Here is a 17,433-nt window from a genome sequence, read left to right as displayed (position 1 = left end):
CAGGGAGCCGGCGCTGCTGCCCCCAGTCGAGGGGCAGCCCTGGGCCGGGCCGGACCCGGCGCGCTCCCGACCCGCGCGCCCTCACCAGCTGCGCTCGGCGTTCCCGGCCCGCTCCCCAGAGGCCTAGCCACCGCCGCCGCGAGGGCGCGGGGCAGACAAAGGAGGCAGACAAAGGCGGGCGCAGTCGGGCGGCCTTGTGGGCACCGGGCGAGGCCGTCCCACTCCTTTCGGTGCGTAAGAGCAGCCACCACGCGGCCCGGGACGCGCGGGACGGGCGGGGCTTGGGCAGCGGTGGCGCATCTGGAGCCGCCCGGCGGGGAGCGGGCGACAAAGGACCGAGGCGGGTTGGAGGGGGTTCCTGGTGAACCCCAACAATGGATCAAGGCTGCGCGCTCAGCTGCAGCCGCGTCTTGGCGGGCAGGGGCTGGTCTGTCCCCAAAAGGATTATTCCGCCTTGGCTGTCAAATGGGACGGAAGAAATGCCTCGGGCGGGGGAGGCGGGATGGGGCCCGTCGGGGCCTCTGAAAGTGCGCCGAGTGGGGGGCGGGGGTCTCTGAGAGGTCGCTTTTCGCTGTCGGGGGGAGAAGGGTCTTCAGAGCGCTACCGTCTCACCTGGGGCACCGATGGCTGCACCTGTGTTCCCCCACTACAAACCCTGGGAGGGAAGGGAGAAAGACAAGTCCCCCACCCAGCACACACACACTCACACACACTCGGTCCGCCTCGCGCCACGCCCCATCCAAAGCAGCCTGCTGCCCTCCCCAGCCCCGCCCAGCTGGGGCGAAACCTGCCCCCGGGGCAGGCTCATCCATCACCGCGCGGGGCGCGGTGTCCTGCCGACGCTGGGAGTCCCGGAATGCTGGGTTATGGGTCCCGCGGCCCCCATAACTCATGGCGGGGTCAGTGGGGCCGCAAGCGCTGCAAAGATCAAAGAGCAGCGGGGCGGGACCGGGCGCGCGGGAAACAGAGGGATCTCGCCGGGCGCCCAAAGCTCGCCGGCTAACTTCCATTTCGACCGTTTTCTTCTTTCTCTGAAATGTGGCAATTTATGGCTCAGAGGTTTAAGAGCAACTCTCTGGAGTCAGGCTAGATGACTGCATCTTCTTGTGGTGCCATCTCCTCGTGACCTTGACCAAGTCGCCTAACCCCTGTAAGCGCATTCTTATCCGTAACTTGCAGGGCTCAGGGATGCGTGTGTAAGGAGATAACGTTCCCAAGGGCCTGGCCCATAGGAAATGCTCCAGGAAAATTACCCGCCATTGTTACTGTAGCATTCTTAGCCGAAGTGGTGAGAAGGCAGGACTGCTTACTTACTGGAAGGTTTCAGTGATCCATCCCATAAACACCTACTGAGCACCTACTACGTGCCAGCACTGTTCTGGGCACTGGGGTTACAGTAGTGAATAACCTGGACAAAAATGCTCTCACAGAGGTGCATTCTACTGAGGGAGACAGAAGAAAAACACTGTATAAATAAATATATACTGTGTCAGGTGGTGATAAAAGCTATGAAGAAAAATAAAGCACTTGTGAAGGGGCAGGGGCATTATTTTCCATAAGTTTGTCAGAAAGTCTCTTTGGTGAGGTGATTTATTTCCCCCCAAAGAAAATGAGGGAATGAGCCATGTGGCTGTGGGAGAAGAGCGATGCAGGCAGAGGGAAGACCAGTGCAAAGGCCCTGGGGCAGGAGCGTGCTTGGTGTGTTTGAGTGAGGCTGGGGCCAAGTGAGTGAGGGGGAGTATTGGAGATGAGGGAGGAAGACCGGATAGGATCACGTGAGCCCGAGAAGGCCACAGTAAGGACTCGGGTTTTAGTCTCAGTGAAATGGAAGACATCGGTGGGGGGGGGGGGTTCGAACACAGCAGACAGGTTCACTCTGATTTTTAAGGTAGAAAATAGACTGCAGTGAAGCAGGAACAAAAGCAGGGATACCAGCTAAGAGCAGAGTCAGTGGCAGGGAAGAGGGGATGGGGGCTTGCGCCTGGGTAGGAGGCCGTGAGGATGATTCTCTTCCAGAGTGAAGCTGTGGCCCTGCATTTGCTGAACCAGAACCCAAACACTGGAGACGAGGGTTCAAATGGCACCACGGTACAGAGGCATAGTGAACGGGAGGATGGAGGGGGGACTTGCCCCCAGGCACAAGTCCAGGGGGCACTAGACAGGGCGTGGAACGATTCTGAGACACCATAAAATGACAGGCACCTGCCTGAGGCAGCCAGACGAGAGGGGGAAGGCATTTTTGCTGAGGTGTGCTGCTATCAACGTTTATTCGTCTTGAGATTGGGGGAAGACACAATTTAGAGATTGCCCTGGGCGCTCGAATTGAGGGGGCAAAATTTACAGATGTTGCAACATCATGATAAACGGAGAAAAGATTGCAGTTGTCAAGGATTTCGTTTTTCTTGGATCCACAATCAACATCCATGGAAGCACAGTCGAGAAATCAAAAGACGCTTTGCGTTGGACAAATCTGCTACAAAAGACCTCTTTAAAGTGTTGAAAAGCAAATATGTCACCTTGAAGACTAAGGTGCGCCTGGCCCAAGCCGTGGTGTTGTCAGTCGCCTCATATGCACGCAGAAGCTGGACAATGAATAAGGAAGACTGAAGAAGAACTGATGTCTTTGAATTGTGGTGCTGGTGAAGAATATTGAATATACCATGGACTGCCAAAGAACGAACAGATCTGTCTTGGAAGAAGTACAAACAGATGCTCCTTAGAAGCAAGGAAGGCGAGACTACGTCTCACAACTTAGGACATATTATCAGGAGGAATCGGTCCCTGGAGACATCATGCTTGGTAAAGTGGAAGGCCAGTGAAAAAGAGGAAGACCCTGAACAAGATGGACTGACAACAATGGGCTCAAGCATAAGGATGATTGTAAGGATGGTGCAGGACTGAACAATATTTCGTTCTGTCGTACCTAGGGTCACTATGAGTCGGAACCGACTCGACAGCACCTAACAATTTAGAGGTTGCCTCTGGGCGCTCGTTACCTTTACTAAGTCCCTGCAGCAGTGGCTGTTCCCCAGGTGGGTGATCTTGTGAAAATGCTTGCACTCTCTGTTCTCCAGGTTCTCCCAGAGTGATACAGTAGAAAAAAGTAGCTGTTAGGAGAGTTCTGGATTCCTATTCCATCTGGATCATGGTGACATTGGGCCTCAGTTTCCCCATCTGTAAAATGTGACAGTTGAATAGCTAAAAAGTGGAAACAACCCAAATGTCTATCAACTGATGAATGGATAAGCAAAATGTGGTATATATCCACAAGGAAATGAAGTACTGATCCATGCTACAACCTGGATGGATCTTGAAGACATTATGCTAAGTGGAAGAAGGCAGACACAGAAGATTCCATTTACATGACATGTCTAGAATAGGCAAACCCGTAGAGATATAAAGTAGATTAGTAGTTGCCAGGGGTTGGGGGATGGCGGGGGTTGGGGAGTGACTGCTAATGGGTATGGGGTTTCTTTTTGGGGTGATGAAAATGTTCTGGAATTAGATGGTGATGATTGATGCACAACTTTGTGAATATACTAAAAACCACTAAATTGCCCACTTTAAAAGGGTGAACTTTATGGTTTGTGGATACAGCTGTTATTAACAAAAAAAAAAAAGGTAGAAATTAAGCTGGATCAAGGCTTTTTACCCAGTGGTCCAGGGTGGCTTTGGAGGGGCTGGGAGTTCCTGAAATTGTGTAAGACATTTAGTGTCTCTGTGTATTTCTCTGGGGAAAGGTTCAAAGTTGAAGAGATGATCTGTAAGTTGCCCCTGACCAATGAGGGATCAGTGACTGAATGACTGGAAGCAGCCTGGGATAGTAGCCTAAGGTCAGGGCTCTGGCCTGGGTCTGAGGTCAGTAGTGGACCTTGGGCTCTGAGGCAGCTGGGTAGATCAGGCCTCACCAGAAGGCCGGGCAAGGGAGGAGCTGTCAGGGGGCCACAACCCTTTGACTTTAGGCATCTTGCTCTTTGAGGATGCATGTCCAATCTTAGGGCACCTTGAGGGTTGCCTGCTACCTTGAGAAATGGGAATGGTGGGAGCACAGTTAAGAAAGGGTTTTGAGGAAGTGTTGGAAGCATGGTGGCCAGTCCAGAACGTTTGTTCTATGGGCTTAGATAGTGCGTGTAGTTTTTAAAATTTTTTTTTATAATTTATTTTGTTGTTGAGAATACACACAGCAAACACACACCAATTCTGCAGTTTCTACATGTGCAATTCAGTGACACCGGTTACATTCTTTGCGTTGTGCAACCATCCTCACCCTCCTTTTCTAAGTGCATATAGATCTTAATTGTTGTTATTAGTTGCTGTGAATTGGTAGGAGTACTGGCGGTTTTGCCTGAACTTTTCTAACTTCAAGGGGATAACGCAAATCAAGATCGGTCCGAGGCTGATCGCTATGAGGTGGAGGTCAGACATACCTCCACTCTCTGACACCAGCCATTCCTCCCATGTCACTCTCTACTTCTCTTCTGGGTTCGATAATCCATTGTAATGACCACACAGAACTCACAGACCGTACTTACTGTTAAATGGTGTATTAAGGAAGAGACTACAATTCAGGATCAGGGTCAGGATCAGGAAGCATGTAGGCAAAGTCTGCCTTCTTCAGTGTAGGACAGCTCTCTCGGCTCCTCTCAGTTGTGCAGGCCACCTCCTGGCTCCTTGAGGACAGACTCCTCTTGGCCCCCTGAGGACAGGCTACTTGGCCCTGCCAACTTTCACTGCCAGCTTGCCACTGGGCCCCTTCTGGACCTGTCCCCATCATCAGTGTTACAGTCTGTCTTAGTTATCGAGTGCTGCTTTAACAAAAATACCACAAGTGGATGGCTTTAACAAACAGAAATTTATTCTGTCACAGTCGAGGAGGCTAGAAGTCCGAATTCAAGGCACCGGCTCTAAGGGAAGGCTTTCTCTTTTTGTCGGCTCTGGGGGAAGTTCCTTGTCATCAATATTCCTCTGGGTCTAGGAGTTTCTCAGCACAGGGACCCCAGGTCCAAAGGATACACTCAGTTTCTCGCTCTTCTTTCTTGGTGGTAAGAGGTCTCCTTTTCTCTCTGTTTGCATCTTTTATATCTCAAAAAAGATTGACTCAAGATACAACCTAATCCTGTAGATTGTGTCCTGCCTCCTTAACATGATTGCCTCTAATCCTGCCTTATTAACATCATACAGGTTAGGATATACAACACATAAGACAATTACATCAGACCACAAAATGGAGGACAACCACACAATACTGAGAATCACGGCCTAGCCAAGTTGACATGCATTTTGGGGGGACTCAATTCAACCTATAATACAGTGCTTGAGCTGTGTTACAGCATTTTTAGGAGATTCCTTGCCTTCTTTCTCTTTCTTCTTTTTCTTGCTCTTTGTCTTCTTGCTTTCTGTCTGAAAAACCTCTGTGGGGTGGATTGCTTATATACACAATTAATTGTCAATTTCAAAGTATGGTCCCTCCCAGTGAAGGGGGGCGGGCACAAACTGACCAAGCCCTCTCCATAGGCCACAAACGTTTTATTTGCATAGTAGGCTACAAGTCACCGTATTTGCATAGTCCATTGAACAATCTCTGCAAGGTACGTAACAATCACAGGGCAAACTGCAGCCTAGGACCAGACAAAAAGCATCAAAGCCAAGTTGTTTACAGCTTACCCAGGAAATGTCAATCAACCTGGACAAAAGTAACAAACCCTCTGGGGTAGAAAACTAGGCAAAGGTAACTCCTCAGGGTTTAGGGGGAAAACCTCTCAAGCTGTTTTTCCAAAGAACCAAGGCAAAAGCCCATATAAAAGAACTCATTTCATAATGGGTTTCCTTTGTTTTCACTGACCCCCCAGGATGTCCTTTTCTAATAATTGGTCTTTCCTGATGACATGTCCAAAGTAAGCAAGGCGAAATCTTGCCATCCTTGCTTCTAAAGAACATCCTGGTTATATTTCTTCTAAGACTGATTTGTTTGTTATTCTGGCAGTCCACTTTGTGTATTTGGTATTCTTCACCAACACCACAATTTGAATGCATCAATTCTTATGTCTTCTGTTTTCATTGTCCAGCTTTCTCATGCATATGAGGCTATTAAAAAGACCATGGCTTGGTTCAGGTACACCTTAGTCATCAAAGGGACATCTTTGCTTTTTAAATATCATTGTCATAATGGCTATAATTGAACATTTATGTGCTGGGCATTCTGCACTTTATATTTTTGCAGACAATATCTCCTTTACTCTTCGCTAAACCCTATGCGACTGGTGCTGTCATTATCCCCACTTTACAGATGAGAAAACTGAGGTTCAGAGAGGGAAGGGTCTTGCAGCTATTTAAGGGGCAGCGCTGGGGATGTGTCTGTGAGGGAAACAGCAGGTTGGACCCACGAACAGGCCCTGGGGTGGGAGTGTGGGAATGTAACTGAACGCCTCTCAGGTTCTCATTCTGTCCTATTAGCCAATTGAAATAAGACAGGCACCGGTTGCAAAGGAAACAGAAAGTGGCAAGTTCACTGTCTGAGCAGGTAAGGAGCAACACAAGGTTTAGTGACCAGAAGACTGCAGGCTCCCTGAGTTGGGGATTTGGGGATCTTTTATGGGGAGACTGGTTCCGGGTCTTACACCTCAGCCACCCTTAGCCCACCCATGGTTGGAATTCCCCTCCCATGTACAGGTTTGGGAGTCTGGTTGCCAAGTCATCTTGGGCCAGATATACTGGTGGATGGACCTCTCACCCCAGAATGGGCTCTGAGTACAACGGTGGGCTGGTAATTGCGCTCCCCTCCAGAGGAAGGTTCTGAGGTCAGGTTCTTTGCAAATGTGGGTGGCCGGTTAGAGCTGGTTCTCAAGGTGCAGCCTTCTGGCCTGCAAAATGTTACTTAAGAAAATGTTGCCTAGTGCATATCGCAGTTAGTCCTGAAGAAAAGGGAGTTAATGGGCCTTGCACAACAACTCTGTCTTACCTTGGGGTGTCTCTCAGGAGCCTTTAGCAAGGGCTTCAGGACAGCACCACGTTGAACATTCCACAGTCCTGGCTTTGTTTTCAAAAAGTAGCTCTTCCCCACACCATCACCACCTGCAGCCCAAGCGCTGAAATCAGAGGTGTTTGCCCCTCCTCCATTTGGTTTCTGGGTGGCTCAAATGGTTTGCCCCAGGGCCTTTGCCCTGGCTCTTCCCTCTCCCTGCATCGCTCTTCTCCCACAGCCGCATGGCTCATTCCTTCATTTTCTTCGCCAAAAAAGTCACCTCACCACAGATACCTTTTCTGACAGCCTTATGTGAAATAACACCTTATCCTTTGTTGTTGCTGTTAGGTGCCATCGAGCTAATTTTCAACTCATAGTGGCCCCATGTGACAGAGTAGAACTGCCCCATAGGGTTTCCTAGGCTGTAATCTTTACAGAAGCAGATTGCCAGGTCTTTCTCCTGCAGAGACCCTGGGTGGGTTCCAGTTGCTGACATTTCAGTTAACAGCTGGGTGTTTCACTGTTGCCCCACCAGAGCTCCCTCTTCTTAACATGCTTCATAGCCCTTGTCACCACCTGACACGGTATATATATATTCACTTGTTTACGCGTTAATTTTCTGTCTGTCTCACTTGAATGCATGCTCTGTGAGAGCAGGGATTTTTGTCCTTGTTGTTGGCTACTGTATCCCCAGTGCCCAGAACAGCGCTGGCACGCAGGTTAGTAGTCCGGCGCAAACCGTCTCCTCCCTTAAATTGGTCTCCTTTCCCCCTTCCTGGGATGTGTCTGATATCGCTACTGCAAACTGCATACTTGCTTCAGTCTAGCAGCCCTTTTCTTCCTCCTCTATTCATTTTGCCACTTCTAATTGGTGGGGGACTTGGAAACCATTCAGACACAATTTTTCTTTTGAATCGTGTATAAAAAAGGTTCCAGGGTAGCCCAGATGATTTGCACTTGGCTACTTACTGAAAGGTTGGCAGTTTGAACCTACCCATTTGGTGCCTCAGAAGAAAGGCCTGGTGATCTGCTTCTGTAAAGATTATAGCCAAGAAAATCCTATGGAGCTCAATTCTACTCTGTAACTGATGGGGTCATCATGAGTCAGAATTGACTCGATGGCAAAGGGTTTGGTTTTGGTTTGCCCTTCATCCAGACTACATTTTCAAGTCAGCCTCTGCCATTTGTTTTATTCATTCATTTAACATACAGTCACTGAGAACCTGAATTGCACCAATATTGGGCAAGGTGTTGTACTAAAGGGATGAATAAGGCTGATTCCCTGCTTAGGGTGTGTCCCAACAGGCTGATCCCCCAAGCATCAGGGTATTCGTGGAATTGCCACCAGCCTATATATGGCTGCCTCTCTGTGGCTCCCCTCTCCCCCACTGTGTTTGGTGTCCTGGGAACCTCAGACAGGGATGGGATAGATGACATGTCCCATGATCAGCCTGGCAGGTATAGGAGGGGGGTTTGGAAGCATCCTGGGGGTCTGGACACGTCAAGTTCATTGCCCGTGGGTTTACCCAGTTCACTCCTTGTGTGTTTGTTCAGCAAGCCCCTAGGAATCGGCCTTTACCCCAGGGTGCTCACACCCTTTGTAGCTCGCCTTCCCAGTTCGCATTTAAATGTCTCTTGGGAGTGATTTTTCCTTCATCCTCACTGCAGACCCTCAGGGACCCACTCCAGTTGGCAAATAAGCTCTCGCTCCTTCCAAACATCCATCCTTCCCTCCCAGACGCCCTCTTACATATTGTCATTATGGTGGAAAATATGCAAATAACTTTGACAAACAGTCTCCCAGCAAACGGGTATTCAAAAATGTAATAAATTAACCCCATAATGCAATCTGGGTGCCAGGACCATCTATCATGCTGATCCGATTAAGATATGAATAAGCAGATGCCACGGAACCTGATGGAGATGACAGATGGGTCCTCACAGCACTCCCTCGTGGGCCCCTGCTGACTTGGTCCCCTGCTCCAGTCCCAGCTTCTCTGCCCCCGTGGACCCCAAGTCCATCAGAGGTTTAGGGAACATCTGGTCCCTCCTGTTCATTTCACAAATGAAGAGACTGAGGCCTTTTAGGGTTAGGGGTCAGATCAGTCTGAATCCTCGTCTGGGCCCCAGCCTTAGTTTCCCTGTCTATGACAGGCACTGAATCCCAAGCCCCAAATCCAGGCGTTTTTATCCACAGATTTCTAGTTGATAAGGTGGGTTCTCTGGTACAAAGAAAGGCAGTTGAGACCTCAGATTCCTAGGGGGGAATGGGGGTGTCGAGTGGTATATTCTCTGAGGTTCTTTGACTCTGTGTGTCAGGACACCTCTGTGTGGCTTGTCCTGTGACCTCTCAGGACAGGGAGCTGGAGGTGGGGTACCATGGAGGGAGGGCCTGGACTGAGCCCCCTTACCCCTCACACTGTGCCCTGGGGGCCACTGCACAGGAGTAGCTGGGCTCTGAGCTTCCCAACCCAAAGGGACACTTTACAAGGAAGTGCCCCCTACCACTCTCTGTCACCAGTGAAGAGCTACTTGAGCAGCATCCAGAGAGGGACAAAGAAGGACCCTCTTACCCCAGGTGCCAAAGCATCAGCAGTGATTACATCCCAAGGAGCCAGGGGACACGACCTACAAGCCAGTGAGCTGGATGACTGGCTCCATGTAGAGGTGGTCCTCTCCTACAATGCATGACTTGGACAGGGTCCCACGTCTTTAGAAGGGTCTCTGTGCCCAACATGTGCTGTCAGGTGCCTCAGTTCTTAAACTAAATCATCCAACTCTTTGGGTTAAGCACTGCAATCTTAAGAAATGCAAACATTCCCTGGGAACAGCCCACCCCAGGGACACCCCTTGTGGGTGAGTCCCACTTTTTTGAGGGCATCAGAGCCCCTGGGAAGCTTGTTAAAGGACCAGTGCCTTGCTGTGCACCAGGACTCTGATCCCATAGGTCAGGGCTCCTCAGAGATTCTGATGTGGATTTCTAATGATTGTATTTTGAGAAATGCTTTGCTAGCATTCCTGGCTTCATTGGTCAGGCTATGTCATCCTTTCCTTCCCTGCGCCCCGTCATAAGGGTGTAAATGAAGGCTTGAAGCAGCTGGGTGTGTGTTTGTGTGTGCAGGTGTCCAATACCGAGCTGTAAATGTACATGTTTACACAGCAGTGTACAAGTTGCTGGCTAGATCTGTGTATAAACAGATGGGTGTGACTCCTAACAAGCCCTTGCATCCCTGGAGGTCAGAGGCAGGGTCCCTTTGGCTTCTGGCCCTTCTTGTGGCCCATCACTCCACAGCCACCGGTCTGACCTTAGCTTTCCCACTTGTCAAATAAGGGGGGGCTGGCCTTTGACAGCCCTGTAGTCAGAATAGGAGTCAGAACTGGGTCTGAATTTTGGCTGTGTGATCTTTGTGAATTCAGGAACATCTCTGGGCCTGTTTTATCATGTATAATATGGGGCTGTAAAATGGGTTCTTAGGTCCTAGGGTTAACGAGGAATTAAATAAATCAGTGTCTGACACATAATAAACGCTCAAGCTATGTCAATAATTAATATTATCAGTATCACCTAAGGGCCTTTCAGCTCTTCCAGATTGAATCCTGAGCTCCGGGGATCTCAGGAACAATAAAGGGAAATGGCAGAAGGGACCTCCTTGACAGCTTCGTCCCCCTCCCATTCACTAGCTGTGTGACTCAGGCAGGTAACTTCACCTCTCTGAACCTCATTGGGCTCATCTGTAACAATAGGACAGTCACAGCCACTACTTCATGCAGTTGTTTTGAGGATTCGGTGAAATAATCCTCGGGGACACTTAGCCCAGTGCTTGGCATACGGCTGGAGCTCTAGAAAGGTCGTCTATTGCTAAGACGCATAGGGTTGGGAGGTTGTGTGCTCTTGAGCGGTAAAGCCGGGCTGCATTTAGGCTCGGGGGCTGTCCCCGGTGCACCCTTGTCCTCTCTGACCCCGCCCCGGAGCCGGCGGCTTGGCTCTTGGCTGGGCAGCTGAAGGTCCAGAGTTGATGACTCTGTAGTCAGAAGTAGGTGTCGCTGCCCTTATTCCCAGCTGTGCCCTTTACCTGGCTGTCAGCAGCAACACCTACCTGCTGCCCCCTTCCAGCGTTCCAAAACGAAAGAAATGGCCTAGAGAGGAAAAGACGTAGAGATCCGATGTGGAGACCAAAGTTATCTTTTCCTGCTCCCACTCGTGGAAGGAGGAAAGCGGCGTGGCGCAATGGCAGCCACTCAGTGGCCCGGGATCGCCTCTCCAGGGCAGGTCCCCAGCCTCTCCCAAGCCCCGCCCCCGAGGCCCGGACCCGCCCTGTGCGGAGCCTCCGCGGGACTGGGCGTGGGGTGGGCGTGGCCTAGGGCGGACGCTAGGACCCGCCGGAGCGCCACGGACGTCAGCGAGCTGCGCAGTTGCCGCGGGTAGAGCCCCGGGCGCGCGTGTAGCGGCTGGCGGCTCCCAGCGCCCGGGGCGGAACTGGTACCGGGGAGGGCAGAAGGGCAGGGTCCCCGGTGGGGAGGGATCTGGCGGGCCAGGGCGGAGACTCAGTCCAACCTAGTTTCACTTTCCGGGTGTCCCGCTCTGCGCCCCGGCCCTGCACTTGCAGCTGTCTCTGCACCCGCAGCCCGGCTCTCCTGCGGGCAGAGCGCCGGCCTTTCCTAACCCCGAGACAGCGCGACGACGGGGGCCGGCGGCCGGTGGACAGACGCTGGTCGGCGCGCGCCTGATGCCCCTCAGCTGCGACGCCAGCGTGGAGGGGTCCCTTCCAGCTGCTCTATGTGAAGGCGCTCGTCTTGCCCGAAGCCTCCCGAAAGAGGGGAGGGGACAGGAGGTGGAGGCGGGCCCTGCCCCTGCCTGGGCCTTCGGAACTACAGCCTGTCCCTGTTCCTGCCCCAGCCCCAGGTGGCGGGAAGGATGACCACGCTTACGCGGCAGGACCTCAACTTTGGCCAAGGTAGGGAGGCTGGGCCTGTGGCCCGGGGTGGGGAGGTGGGTCTGGACCGCCGGGCGCCCCTGAGCGCTTCGAGTTCTGCCCCCTCTACAGTGGTGGCCGATGTGCTCTGTGAGTTCCTGGAGGTAGCAGTGCACCTGATCCTCTATGTGAGAGAAGTCTACCCGGTGGGGATCTTCCAGAAACGCAAGAAGTACAACGTGCCGGTCCAGGTGCGCCCCGCGGTCGGACTGGGGCCACCGGGGAATTCCTTGCGCGCCCGTGTCCACTGTGTTGCCCCAGAATCGCAGACTCGGTAGAGGATTTTTTTTTTTTTAACCTTCTTCCACCTTCAGGCCCAGCCCACTCATTCCCCAGAGGCCGCTCACGCCTTCCAGTTCCCCCAGCAGCTGCAGAAAGCTCGACAACCCCCCATCCCCCCTCACCTGTATGGCATTTGCATCCCTCCCCTCAGAACCTGGAGTTCCCCCTGCCAAAAGTTAGGGCCATGATTAGAGTTGCCCTGGTGGCATGCTTGCATTTTAAAAGTGCCCACTGAAGGGATCGAATCATTGGTTTGGAGAGGGGATTTCAATAGTCTCAGGCACCTTCCCCTCCCCTCACTCACCCTGAACTGTAATGGGTTGTTTTTGGTTAAAAAAAAAACAAAGCAGTAAATGTGCATTGCTCTGTTTCCAGTGTCTAGATGTGCCTGCCACTCAAGGCACTCAATAAATACTAGAATAAATGCCTGAATACCAGAAGGTGGGGGAACCTTAAAGAATATACAGGGAAAAGGAAAAATGAGTTAGCATTTATTTAGCACCCACGGTATACTTTATTTATTTTACTTAATCTCACTCGTTAAAAATGTTTCTTGTGCTTTAAGTGACAGTTTACAAATCAAGTCAATCTTCCATAAAAAATTCATACACATCTTGCTGTGTACTTCTGGTTGCTGCCCCCCTAATAAAACAGCTCACTCCTTCTCTCCACTCTGTATTCCCTGTGTCCGTTCAGCCAGCTTCTGTCCCCCTCATAATCCTCACTTTTTCCTCATGAGATCTTCACAGATGAAGTAATTGAGGCTCCAGAAAAACCAAAAACCAAACCTAGTGCCGTGGAGTTGATTCCGACTCATAGCGACCCTATAGGACAGAGTAGAACTGCCCCATAGAGTTTCCAAGGAGCGCCTGGTGGATTTGAACTGCTGACCCTTTGGTTAGCAGCTATAGCACTTAACCACTACGCAACCAGTGTTTCCAATTGAGGCTCAGAGAGGTTAATTGCCTGAGGCACACAGCTCCTAAAATTTCGGATTCTTTGGAAATTTGATTCTATTTCTGGATTCTTTGGAAAAATGCCCATGTGCACAAATACACACAACTTCGTGTACAGTTTTAGGGACATCTTAGACTCTGGAGGGGTCTTGGATTCTGAATTGTTGCTAACTGCTGTTGAGTGGTTTCCTGACTCATGGCTACTCCATGCACAGCAGAACAAAACATTGTCAGGTCTGAGCCAGCTCCTTGATCTGTTGCTGTTATAATCCATAGGGTTTTCATTGGCTGAGTTTTGGAAGTAGATCGCTAGGCCTTCCTTTTCCGGTCCATCTTAGTCTGGAAGTGTTGCTGAAATCTGTTCAGCATCATAGCAACATGCAAGCCTCCACTGACAGATGGGTGGTAGCTGCACATGAGGTGCCTTGGCTGGGAATCGAACCCTGAACTACAGCATGGAAGGCGAGAATTCTGCCACTGAGCCACCGCTGTTCCCGGATCCCACATTAGGAGCTCCTAATGCTGAATTAAATGCTAGTGCTGAGGTTGAACGTTTATCTTCCGCTTTCTCTTCCTCATCGATAAATTCACAGTTCTTAGCCTCATTACAGGAAGTTGGGTCTCTCAGGGTAGGGAGCCCTTAGGGAGTTGCTGGGCCTGGGTGTCGGGTGGTTCCGCATCCATGCTGTGGGCCTCACCAGCCACCACTGTGGGTTGTGCACAGATGTCCTGCCACCCGGAGCTGAACCAGTATATTCAGGATACGCTGCACTGCGTCAAGCCACTCCTGGAGAAGGTGAGGGCACCACGCCTCTGCGGACCGCTCAGCCCCAATCTGCTCCTCCCCACTCATAGGCCAACTCCAGATGGGGTGATGCTGGGCCTATGTGGGGTCCCCATGGCTCCAATAACCAGAAGCCTAATCCTGAATCTGGAGGCCATCCGCATCCAGGGACAGGTCTTGAGGCATGTGGACCACATTCAGGGTGACTTGGGCCCAGGAGCTTGGGTTAGTGAGGCTGGCTGTTGATGCCTACCCAGGAGGGTTCTGTGTTCTAGCCACCTCTCTCTCTCTCCCCCTGACTTCCTTAAGTTCTGTCTGGGCTCGGCCCCCTCAGGGTTTCCTCCTATCTTGTTCTGGTCCCCAAGAATTTCTGGGACCCCGTGCAGAGCCCAGGCACCCTCTGTCTCAGCCTGTACCATCCATGGATAGGATGCCAACTTGAACTTCTGAGAGCATGCTGTTTCCATCCTTCCTTAGGCAGGGGCGGGGTGGGGTTCGGGCTCTGTAATGGGTGATTCCTGTCCTTGCAGAATGATGTCGAGAAAGTGGTGGTGGTGATTTTGGATAAAGAGCACCGCCCAGTGGAGAAATTCGTCTTTGAAATCACTCAGCCTCCCTTGCTGTCCATCAGGTGAGCTGCCTCTGCTAGCTGGTGTGAGGTCCCTAGGAGTACCCACCTCCCCTGCTCCCCATCCTCCACAGGGAAGCTCCTGACTCCCTTGGTCAAAGACCTGAGAGGAGAAATGACAAGATGTGCTTACCTAACAAGGCTTCGGCCTGTGAGAGGCCAAGACACAGCCCAGCTGTCTGGTGGCCTCTGTGGACAGTACACAGGTTACACAGACCTTCCTTTTTCATACCTGGAAAGTCACAGCACTGGTGAATGGCTAGTCCCCACCTCACATCTCTGAAATCAAGGTCCAGAGAAATGATATGAGCTGTCCAGGGTCACCCAAGTTGTTGGCAGAGTCAGGACACAGACCCAGTTTCCCGGCTTCCCAGCAGAGCATCCAGTCCGTAAAAACAACTTGAAGTTGACTTTGGCCAGGTTTGCCTGGGCCCTGGGATCTGGCACAAACTTGTCTCACTTGCTGTGAGGCCTTGGACAAGCCCTTTCCCTTCTTGGCACGGTGTCTTGGTGTGAAGAGGATGTGTGAAGAGGCTTGTGTTGTGTCCTGGTTCTCAGGCCTGGCTGCATGTATTTTTTTTTTTTTTTTTTCCAATTGCTGCTGAGTCGATGCCGACTCGTGGCGACCCCAGGTGTGTCACAGAAGAACTGTATGTACTTCAGAGGGTTTTCAGTGGTTGCTTTTTCAGAAGTAAATTGTCAGGCCTTTCTTCTGAGGTGCCTCTGGGTGGACTCAAACCTCCAGTCTTTCAGTTAGCAGTCAAGCACGTTAACTGTTCACTGTACCTAGGGACTCCATTAAAACCACCTAATGAGCTCCCTTCCCCCTGCCCCTGCCCCGATTCTGAGTCTGGGGTGGCACTGGTCATTAGTTTTAAACTTTCCAGGTGATTCTAACTTTGCAGACTCAATAGGTAGCCCAGCTCTTAGAAGCCAACATTCTCAGAACCACTGGAGGGACCGTGGCCCCCCAGGCCTATTTCCAGGGTTGATTGCCTAGGGTTGTGGGGGGAGCATAGGTGGTGGGAAGGGGTCCCAGTATGGTGGGAGACGCTCCTCTCTTGTTCCCAGTTCAGACTCCCTGCTGTCTCACGTGGAGCAGCTGCTCCGAGCCTTCATCCTGAAGATCAGTGTGTGTGATGCTGTCCTGGACCACAACCCCCCAGGTGTGCTCACCCCTACTCCCTCTTAACCTGGGTGCTTCCATAGTTCCCTGGGGTTGGTCTGTGCTTGCTACACTGAGCCTCATCTCTTCATTCCTGCCTTCAGAACCCCTCTGAAAGTCTACCTCCTCCAGGAAGCTTCCCTGATTTACTCTACCTGGCTACCGTCTCCCCTCTGACTCTGCATTTCTTTAGCGTTTTGTTTTCACTCTGTTCTGTGGGGCTGGGGCCCAAGCCTGGGCAGGTGGCCCAGCTAGGGAGGTGGAAAGAGGCTGTGCCTAGTGCCTGGCATGACAGCTGGCCTTGACCTACCTCTTGCCTCTCTAGGCTGTACCTTCACAGTCCTGGTGCACACGAGAGAAGCAGCCACTCGCAACATGGAGAAGATCCAGGTCATCAAGGTGAGATGACACTGGTCTGGGGGTGGGTGTAGCTGAGAGCCTCTGAAAACCTGGTGTTGCTGTCCCGCATGGCAGAGTGTGGCCTGTGGGACGTGCAGCCACTCCAGTGCTTATAGCTGGGCCTCCCTGTATGTCAACTATGTGGCCACATGCCTGTCACTGCCCCATCTCTGAGCACTCAGAGATGACAGGAAGGCCAAACCACCTGCTGGAGCTGTCCTCTCACCCTAGCTCCTCTGAAGCAGGGCTTCTCAAGGAGGGGGTCCTTGCCCACCAGTGTCAGAATTGGTGCTTGGGGCTTGTTAAATCACACAAGGTCCCAGCCAGACCTACAGACTCGGCTGCTCTGGTGGAGCCTGGGAATCTCCGCTGTCAGCAGCTCCCTTGTGATCCTGCTGTCCCCTGAAGTCTGAGGACCCTAGCCCTGCAGAAGGTTCCAGAATGATGGCAGTCCAGCCCCCTTCTGCCCTCTCACCTCAGTCCGCCTCTCCAGGACTTCCCCTGGATCCTGGCAGATGAACAGGATGTCCACATGCATGACCCCCGGCTAATACCCCTGAAGACCATGACGTCAGACATTTTAAAGGTGGGTTTTGGGAGGCTGGTGTGGGCAACCAGGTAACTTGTACTCAGAGAGGGCTTGGGAGGTGGGGCTGGTTCTGAGGCCTAGCCAGAGGGTCTGTAGATCAAGGCTTGGGGAAGATGACCCTCACTTAACCCCTCGCTCTGGCTGCACCAGCCCCACCCTTGGCAGAGACCTGTCTGCCAGGGGTTTGGGGGTCTTCCAGAGTAGATACCCTGGCTGTCACCCTGACCAAGGCCGTTTGCTCTTGTGTATCAGATGCAGCTCTATGTGGAAGAGCGAGCTCACAAAAGCAGCTGAGGATACGCCTGGCCCTCCACTGATGCCACACCTGTCGGACTTGAGGGCCCCCAGCCTAGGGCAGCACTGCAGGCCCCCTGATTCCAAGTGCTCTTATTGCCTCTACGTGTAGACCGCTGCCCTCAGCCCAAGGCTGTGCAAGTCTGATCACCTTCGTGGACTCTGGGAGGACAGTGAAGGGTGCTGGGACCTTGAATTCTCAGCTTCCTCCAGTTCAGCTGGCCAACACTGTCTCCAGTACTGTGCTGTGAACTGTTTCAATAAAGGGGCTCCAAGGGCTGAGCTGGGCTGTCACTCACTGGAGTGGGAGGGACTGGTGCAGCCAGATTAACCTGGGGAAGGGGCTGCTTCTCCACCAAAGTGCCAGGCACCTCCTGCCCCCACCCCTAAATCCAACCCCAG

At 52.0% G+C, this 17,433-nt stretch overlaps 1 protein-coding gene across 2 annotated transcripts; it reads left to right on the top strand.

Annotated features, from left to right (window-relative positions):
* Positions 1-11,332: 11,332 nt before the first annotated feature.
* Positions 11,333-17,334, top strand: MAD2L2 (mitotic arrest deficient 2 like 2). Of its 2 annotated transcripts, XM_049877930.1 has the most exons (8): positions 11,333-11,916; positions 12,007-12,125; positions 13,897-13,968; positions 14,487-14,587; positions 15,656-15,750; positions 16,075-16,148; positions 16,642-16,734; positions 16,990-17,334. In XM_049877930.1, the coding sequence occupies exons 1-8, from the start codon at positions 11,877-11,879 to the stop codon at positions 17,029-17,031; spliced, it is 636 nt and encodes a 211-aa protein (XP_049733887.1). In that variant the 5' UTR covers positions 11,333-11,876; the 3' UTR covers positions 17,032-17,334. The 2 variants fall into 2 exon arrangements, with proteins under 2 accessions (XP_049733887.1, XP_049733888.1); XM_049877931.1 differs by lacking the exon at positions 13,897-13,968.
* The last annotated feature ends 99 nt before the right edge of the window (positions 17,335-17,433 follow it).

Source organism: Elephas maximus, chromosome 3 (assembly GCF_024166365.1).
Source record: "Elephas maximus indicus isolate mEleMax1 chromosome 3, mEleMax1 primary haplotype, whole genome shotgun sequence".
Lineage (NCBI taxonomy): Eukaryota > Metazoa > Chordata > Mammalia > Proboscidea > Elephantidae > Elephas > Elephas maximus.
The sequence above is the reverse complement of the archived record's forward strand: the minus strand, read 5'-3'. Positions and strand labels throughout refer to the sequence as shown.

Bases quoted from the DNA above. Each gene is read 5' to 3' on its own strand.
- MAD2L2 (XM_049877930.1), top strand. From the start codon at position 11,877: ATGACCACGCTTACGCGGCAGGACCTCAACTTTGGCCAAG. The intron at 15,751-16,074 runs GTGTGCTCACCC...TTGCCTCTCTAG, and splicing joins CCTGGACCACAACCCCCCAG to GCTGTACCTTCACAGTCCTG. The intron at 16,149-16,641 runs GTGAGATGACAC...CCGCCTCTCCAG, and splicing joins AGAAGATCCAGGTCATCAAG to GACTTCCCCTGGATCCTGGC.